The 7,904-nt window shown below is 52.4% G+C and overlaps 3 protein-coding genes across 3 annotated transcripts; 2 read left to right on the top strand and 1 right to left on the bottom strand.

Moving 5' to 3' along the window:
• The first annotated feature begins 20 nt into the window (after positions 1 to 20).
• On the top strand, positions 21 to 4,247 carry LOC120908718. The gene is made up of 4 exons (XM_040320020.1): positions 21 to 1,441; positions 3,224 to 3,702; positions 3,780 to 3,945; positions 4,019 to 4,247. Exons 1-4 carry the CDS (start codon positions 161 to 163, stop codon positions 4,067 to 4,069), a joined length of 1,977 nt encoding a protein of 658 aa, XP_040175954.1. The 5' UTR covers positions 21 to 160; the 3' UTR covers positions 4,070 to 4,247.
• Positions 1,443 to 2,670, bottom strand: LOC120908731 (vacuolar protein sorting-associated protein VTA1 homolog). The gene has a single exon (XM_040320044.1). The coding sequence runs from the start codon at positions 2,546 to 2,548 to the stop codon at positions 1,595 to 1,597; it is 954 nt and encodes a 317-aa protein (XP_040175978.1). The 5' UTR covers positions 2,549 to 2,670; the 3' UTR covers positions 1,443 to 1,594.
• A 359-nt stretch (positions 4,248 to 4,606) lies between the features above and the next one.
• On the top strand, positions 4,607 to 7,723 carry LOC120908717 (chromatin assembly factor 1 subunit B). The gene is made up of 4 exons (XM_040320019.1): positions 4,607 to 4,985; positions 5,091 to 5,283; positions 5,353 to 5,866; positions 5,933 to 7,723. The coding sequence occupies exons 1-4, from the start codon at positions 4,851 to 4,853 to the stop codon at positions 7,314 to 7,316; spliced, it is 2,226 nt and encodes a 741-aa protein (XP_040175953.1). The 5' UTR covers positions 4,607 to 4,850; the 3' UTR covers positions 7,317 to 7,723.
• Positions 7,724 to 7,904: the final 181 nt, after the last annotated feature.

Genomic DNA, 7,904 nt, shown 5'->3' on the forward strand with positions numbered 1-7,904 from the left:
GTCAAACGGCCAAGCGGGCGCCATCTTTGCTGCGTTGAAGTGAGTGTGTTGATGTGTGCCACAGACGCGTTCCAAACATTCCGCGAAGTTGTTTGCGAAGGTATTTGAAATTGAAATATTTCAGCCAGCTTTGTGATTTTCCGCCCAACGCAGTGGAGCGATGCCGAAGGAAAACGAGACGCTCGAGATCGATAGTAAGGAAAACCTAGGGATGAGGGTGAAGCGGAAGCGCAAAAATGCGCACCCGGTGCGTAAGTATTTCGCCCGCTCGGGGGAAACGCAGCAAAAGTGCACCTTCTGCGGCTGGCACACGGTGGAGAATGCGACGCGGATGGTGCAGCACATCGCGAACCGTTGCGCGGACGTGCCGGACGCGGTGCGGAACGAGATCGCCGGCACGATGCTGGACGCGGAAGAGCGGCTGCAGCAGTCGTCCTTCACGAACCACAACAAGAAAGCGATCCACAACTACTTCCGCTCCATCGACAACGATCGGAAGCGCTGCTGTGTGTTTTGCAAGTGGACCACGGTCCTGAACCTGACCCGGATGCGGCAGCACATTACGCAGGCCTGCCACAGCGTCCCGACCGACATCCAGCAGAGCTTCATCAAGCAGGACTACATGGACGAGTCGGAGTGTGACACGTACTGCATCATCAATGTGGACGATGGCGATCGCAAGGGGCTGCAGGTGGTGTCTAGCAGCGCGCTCGATGCGTCCAACAATGAGGGCGAACAGATCCAGGAGGTGGTCATCAATGCGGAGGACGAGTACGACACAAAGGAGGAGGGGGCGTTAACGTTCTACGAGGAAACCGTGCTGGATACGATCGCCGAGCTAAATGCGGCCGACGAGGACAGTGTGGGGCCCACGAAGCTGGAAAACGAACACACGGAGGTGGAGTTGTTAGAAGGCGAGCAGGTGGGCGAGGAGCTGGAACATGTGGAGCTGGACGAAATCGATGATCTGGAGTACGTGCATATACCGGAAGGACGATACTACACGGCGAACAAAGGCAACGCCGAGAAGCGGCAATTGTCGGCCAAATCCTCCTCCAAGGACGAGGAGCTGGACGAACCGGTAGCTAAAAGGCGTCCCGAGGTGAAAGTTGTGACGAGTCGATCGCTTCAGCAAAAGTCCCAGTCCAGTCGAGAGGAACAGATCAGAAAGCTTCGCACGCGATTCAATGTGGCCGAAGCATTGAGAAAGTCGATACTCGTGAAGAAGGAGCCCGAAAAGCCTTTACCGACGAGAAGCACCTCAATGGTACCCAAAAATGAAAAGCAACAAAACGACGCCCAACCGCGACCTCGAAGTAAGACGAGCTCCTCCACGCCTACTACCACCCAGCAGCAGCAGCAGCCGAAGAGTCCGCAGGAAACGAAGAAACCGATGGCCACCTCGACTCCGTTTGAAAAACCCGCTCGTCGACAGCAGCAGGTACGTTTTATGTTCTTTTTTTGTTTATTAGGCAATAAGTTGAATAATTCTCTGAGTATACAGGTTAATACACCCTAAGCAACTAGATAAAAGCGATAAAACAACGCACGATCGACAGCTGGGGACGCACCTCCCCTCCCCTCACGCACAATCCTACCCATCCTGTCCGGTTTGCAGCAGACGGAGCGCTTTCTGGAGATTATCGATTGAAGTTTTCAAATCCTCGTAGTTGAGGGCACTTTCCGCCCATCGGCAGTACTTCTGCGCTTTGGTGATTTGATCCGGTCGCAGCTGCACTCCGCCCGGCGTGACCATTCGGTTCGATTCCACCGGCAGTCCAGCCGCGTCCGCCACCGGTCCACCCGTGTAGGGCTGAAAGCCACCGGGCGGTTTCTCCGGCTCGCTGGGCGGTGTTGGCGCCTTTACGTTGCTGAACGGATCGGTGGTGGTGAAGTTGGTGGGACCTGCCGGCGGTGGTGTGGGCATTGCGCTCGGGAAGTGTGGCGGTGCGGCAGGCGTGTTGCTCGGACCGGGCTGGGGTTCCGGGTTCGGTTGAAAGGCTCCTCCCGCATCCTGGTCATAATCTTTGCCATCCTCTTCCCCCTCGGTAGGCATAGGGCCCGGGACGGGCGTTTCGCCGTTCTTGAGACAGTTGTGAATGTAGGAAGCCTTCCACTTGGCGTACTTCCGGTTCTGTGTTACCTCCTCCGTCAGGTCGCCAAACGTTTGGCACGCGTCGTAGATCATGCCGGCGGTGTAGAACGCTTTGACGACATTCTTGCCGAAGTTGCCCGCCCGGTCCTGCTTGTCCGCGTACAGGAACAACTTTAAGGCGTAGTTCTCCAGATAGGCCAGCGCGGCCACATCGTTCGTGATGGATTCGTTGTCCGCCGACGCTCGCTTGGTCGCCTCCAGCCAGTCCATTATTGCCACCAGCACTTTCCGATCGTCCATGGTCTGGTGGGGGATTTTCAGGCCCAGCTGCAGCGCGTACAGACGACACCAGTAGGCTACGACCGGATCGCGGGTATCATGCTCCTGGGCCGTCTTGAGATAGTGCTGGATGGGCTTCAGCAGCGGCGTAACGGGCGGAAGGTTGACTGCCATCGTGTCCTCGGGGGTCTCTTTGGTGGTCACAAAACGCAAAACACGGGCACAGAGCAGCCAATCCCCGCAGCTCACACCAAACAAACGCAGCGATTGCGGTGATGAGTAATGCTGTATCGATTTGACGTTTCCGTGTGTGAAAAGAGACGGGCTTGACAGCGGCTGAACCCTTTCGCTTTGTTTACAGTCGGTGGTTGTGCGTGCCCTCTCCTCTCGCTCTCTCTCTTCTCTCCTTCTCTCTCTTTTTCGTTTCCACTTCACCGTGTCGGAAGAGGGTGTTTTTATCGTGAAATTAATGCGCGAAAGGGACGACTTTAGCGATAGTGCCGTCTCGTCGAGCGCGATAAGAGATTGGTGCACCCCCGGTCAGAAGAAGAAATAGAATCGAAAAGCGGCATCTAAAGGTGTCGACGCCTGCTTCTGCTGCGCCCGCTGCTGTTGTGATTGTGAACCGTTGATAGGGAAACTTGTACGCGTGGCTAATCGCCGTGACACCTGAAGCGGTTTTCCCCAACCGCAGTCGAAGCAGTCTGTGTGGACAGTTTTGTGGTGCGAAGAAAGTAGTAGTTTCGTTAAAGTAAAGCGTTATTGAGCATGAAGAATTTCGACGCCGCCATCATGCCCGGCATTGTGGCCTGTTGCTTACTGTTGTTCTCGTTCGCCATCATCGTACAGGAGGGTGACGGTGCGGTGGCGGATGAGCCCGGCTCCTGCCATTCGTTCGGCGGTGGGCATGTGTACCCGCAGGAGGCGCCCCGCTTCGTCGACCACAAGCTGCAGTACACGAAGGCGGTCATCTCCCGGCCAGCACCCGCGTTCGAGGCCACCGCCGTCGTGGACGGTGCGTTCAAGAAGATCAAGCTGTCGGACTACCGTGGCAAGTATCTGGTGTTCTTCTTCTACCCGCTCGACTTTACGTTCGTGTGTCCGACGGAAATTTTGGCCTTCTCCGACCGGGTGAACGAGTTCAAGAAGCTGAACGCGGAGGTGATTGCGGCCAGCATCGATTCGCACTTCACACATCTGGCCTGGATCAACACGCCGCGCAAGGAGGGCGGGCTGGGCAAGATCAACATTCCGCTCGTGAGCGACATCACGCACAGCATCTCGAAGGATTACGGTGTGTTTTTGGACGATCTGGGCCACACCCTGCGGTAAGTAAGCTCTTTAAGGCGGAGAAGGCGACGAAAGTTCACAGAACGTGTGCTAATCGAGTGTCCATTCTTTCCAGCGGTCTGTTCATCATCGACGATCGCGGTGTGCTGAGACAGATTACCATGAACGATCTGCCGGTTGGTCGTTCCGTGGATGAGACGCTCCGGTTAGTTCAAGCATTCCAGTACACGGATAAGCATGGTGAGGTGTGCCCCGCCGGATGGAAGCCGGGTCAGGATACGGTAAGAAAAAAAACGCGCTTCATTTGACCTCTTTCACCTTATTAACCTTTTTACTTTCCCACTCTCCTCATAGATCGTCCCCAATCCGGAGGAAAAGATTAAATATTTTGAGAAAAATCATTGACGATAGCGTGGAGAGAGGAGTTTGCTGTAAAACGCGAAAGATTTTATGTTGGATTTAATGAATTTTGTCCCTCTTGTTGCCAACGAAAACAATCAGCAGCGCCGGTGGATGAGAGACTGTGAAGTGATCTTCAAGAAAAAAGTATGAATTAAATAAAGGTTTTACTTAACCATCGTAAGGAAATAGTTTTAATTAGGGGGGTGAGTGCTGTTCTGTTGAGTTTGATGTGGAGGGCGGACCACGCATTGTTTACTATTTCTTCTACAAGCTGTGAATAATTGTAGAGAAAAGGGTGCCAGCGAGATGTTTTTTTTCAACTTTCGTCGATCATGGTGTAGACTGATGGATCTACACCCTCGGAGCCGACGAGTGAATCGATGAAAAGGGAGAAATGAAGAGAAATTCCGTTGAAGTAGCACAAATTCTTCTATTTTCTACACAATTCACAGATACTCATTCACTTTGAAATGCATAAAATGGAGATTATAGAAGAATTTTTGCTTCAATGAACTGATTTTTTAATAAAATCGACGAAAGTATCTGTAAACCTCGCACTCGTGAGCTGTATAAACCTTGGTCAAATGTTGTTTGTTGACAGTCACTCATCCCAACCAGGTGTCGGCTGTCAGTGGGAAGGTTTGCGCGCTCAATTTCGTTGTTTTCGTCGTCGGTTGGCAAAAGGTGGACAAACAATTGGGGCGCATTGTGCTGCTGCAAACGCGAAAGTTAATTACGCCCGCAAGAAAACCACCCCCTCCCCCGTTCACATTCGTGTACAGCCATGAAGTGCCAAATTCCGGAAATATCGTGGCACAACCGTGATCCCGTGCTGAGTGTTGACATTCAGCCGAAGGGTGCGAACGATCGGGATCACCAATATCGGCTGGCATCTGGTGGGACTGACTCGCATGTGCTGGTGAGTGCAGAGGGATGGAAGGGGAAGGGAAGCCAACAACAATGATGCTACTGCTGTTGCACCTGGTGGGAAGTGCGATAACAACGCTGTTATGTTTCTTTCTAGATTTGGTACATGATTCAAACGCCGGAATGTGGTACGATCAACTTGGAGCTGGCCGCTGACCTTACGCGACACCAGCGTGCGGTAAACGCGGTACGATGGTCCCCTTCCGGTGAGCTGCTCGCGTCCGGCGATGACGAAAGTGTGATCTTCATCTGGAAGCAGAAGGGAGAAACGGAAACGCTGAACATTCTGGGTAAGCAAAGGAAGGAGCTCTCTCCCGAGTGTGGCATTGCCTATCATGGGTTTTATTCGATTTTTTCAGAAAACACCAACGACCAGGACAAGGAGACGTGGCTGACGATGAAGATTCTGCGCGGCCACATGGAGGACGTGTACGATCTGTCGTGGTCGGCCAACTCACAGTTTCTCATCAGCGGCTCGGTCGACAACTCGGCCATCGTGTGGGATGTGCAGCGCGGCAAGAACACGGCGATCTTGCAAGATCACAAGGGCTTTGTGCAGGGTGTAGCCTGGGATCCACAGAACAAGTACCTGGCGACGCTCAGCACGGACCGGTACTTCCGGGTGTACGACGTGCAGACGAAGCGCGTTGTATCGCGATGTCACAAGTGTGTGCTTCCCGTGCCGAAAGACCACCCGTTGAGGGATAAAACCATTCGCCTGTATCACGACGACACGCTGCAGACATTCTTCCGGCGTTTAAGCTTCAGTCCGGATGGGAACATTATCGTAACGCCGTCCGGGATGGCTGAAATTGAGGGTGTCTCGAAGCCGCTGAACACGACGTACATCTTCACGCGCAACTCACTCAAACAGTAAGTGTGGTGGCAAGTGGAAGTTGGATCATGTCGGTCAACACTAACACTTTTCTATTTTTGTAGGCCCAGCTTCACACTTCCATCTCCTGATCAGTACACGGTGGCGGTTCGCTTCTGTCCCGTGTACTTCCAGCATCGTCCACACGCAGAGAGCAAACCCCCGCTGGTTCCCCTCCCATACCGCATGGTGTTTGCGGTGGCGACGAAGAGCTCCGTCTATCTGTACGACACACAGCAGGCGGCGCCGTTTGCTCTGATCTCCAACATCCACTACACGCGACTCACGGACATGTCGTGGTCATCGGACGGAAGAATACTGATCGTGTCCAGTACGGATGGTTTCTGTTCGATGATTTTCTTCTCCGACGGTGAGCTGGGAACGATCTATCAGCCTCCATCGCCGGAAGCATCTGCAGCAGATGAGCCCAGCACCTCTTCCAAGGCAGATGAAACCAAGAGGGATGATGATTCAAAATCAACACCACCGCCAAAGGAGAAGCAAGATAAGCCGGCCCAACCGATTGCATTTAGAAGGAAGCCGAAACCGGAAGAATCTAGCACACCTTCCAAGGCAGATGAAATAATAATAGACGATGACTCGAATTCAACACCACCACCGCAGAAGGATGATAATGGAAAGAAGCCTTCTTCAGAAAAGCCGCCCCAACCGATTGCAATTAGAAGAAAGCCGAAACCGGAAGAACCCAAGACACCTCCTAAGGCAGATGAAATGAAGATGGATGATGGCTCAGAATCAACACCACCGCAAAAGGATGACACTAGTAAGAAGCAGGAAAAACCAGCCCAACCGATTGCGATTAGAAGGAAGCCGAAACCGGAGGAACCGAAACCGACCACCAGCGAGGGCGCCGTGGTCGTCTCCCCGACCGTCGAAAAGATCGTACAACCTGGGGTGGAGTTTGTCATCGAGAAGGAAAAAATCATCAGCAGTGACGAGAAGTTCGAAAGTCCTTCGAAAAAGGATCGACCCGTTACGCCGATCGCGGTACGACGACACCCGAGAACTCCCTCCGACAGTGCGAACGAATCAAAGGCAGGGTCGGCGGCGTCCTCATCTTCGGTGGGCAAGAATTCACCCAAACCAATCGCTATCCGTAGACATCCGCGAAAGCATGAGGCCGGCGCGAGCAAACCAACCGTCGAACCGACGGCCGAGGAAGATGCCAACGACACCTGGCCCATCGATCAACCGAAACCGTTGGGCGTGGCGGAGCAAAAGAAGGCAACACTGTCGCAACTGCCCTGCCCGATGGAAACGGACCAGACGGAGGACATTGTGCTGGTGGTGGAATCGGATGGGGAGGAGGAAGCCGCCGCTGCCGCCGCGGTCCAGGCAAAGGAGTCCGATTCTGAAGTGCAGAAAACGCCTCGACGGGTCGAGTTTCGTACGATATCAACGCCGAAATCGAAGAAGAAGCTTTTATGAGTGTTTTATGAGTGTGTGACCAGGTCGGGGAAGAAGAAGGATGAGCATGATGATGGTGGTGTGTTGGTAAGCAAGCAAGCAAGCAAGCACACGTACGCATCCTCCACACACGCCAACTCTCTTTTTTAACAATGGGTGGTCTGGTTTAGTAATTTACGCAAATACGCTAATATGATTTAATTATTATAACCTAGTACGATCAACGGCGTTTTCGTAAAAAAAATAAGTATAGTTTTAGAAGATCCGAAGCCTTTTAACGTAGGAGATTAGTGTAGATTTTCGTTGTGTATTTGAAATTTGGGTTTGAAACAACCGCGTGCGTGCTGGACAGTGGGACGTACACGTAGAGGGTTAGAGGGTTAAGCCTGATTTTAAACTGAATATAGTTTTTATCTTTTATAAATCAATTTGGGAATTGATTTTATTGCGTTAAAATACTCACAAAATCCTTCCAGAATAACAATCAATCGCATTCAAACTCGTAAAATGGTATGAAGTTGGTGGGTAGGATTTTGTTACCATATGTTCGAATCATAAAGCCCACAGTGCACACTGGGTGGTTGTCGCAATAAATGTCCAAAAAATATG

The sequence above is a fragment of the Anopheles arabiensis genome, chromosome 2 (genome assembly GCF_016920715.1).
Source record: "Anopheles arabiensis isolate DONGOLA chromosome 2, AaraD3, whole genome shotgun sequence".
Taxonomy (NCBI): Eukaryota; Metazoa; Arthropoda; class Insecta; order Diptera; family Culicidae; genus Anopheles; species Anopheles arabiensis.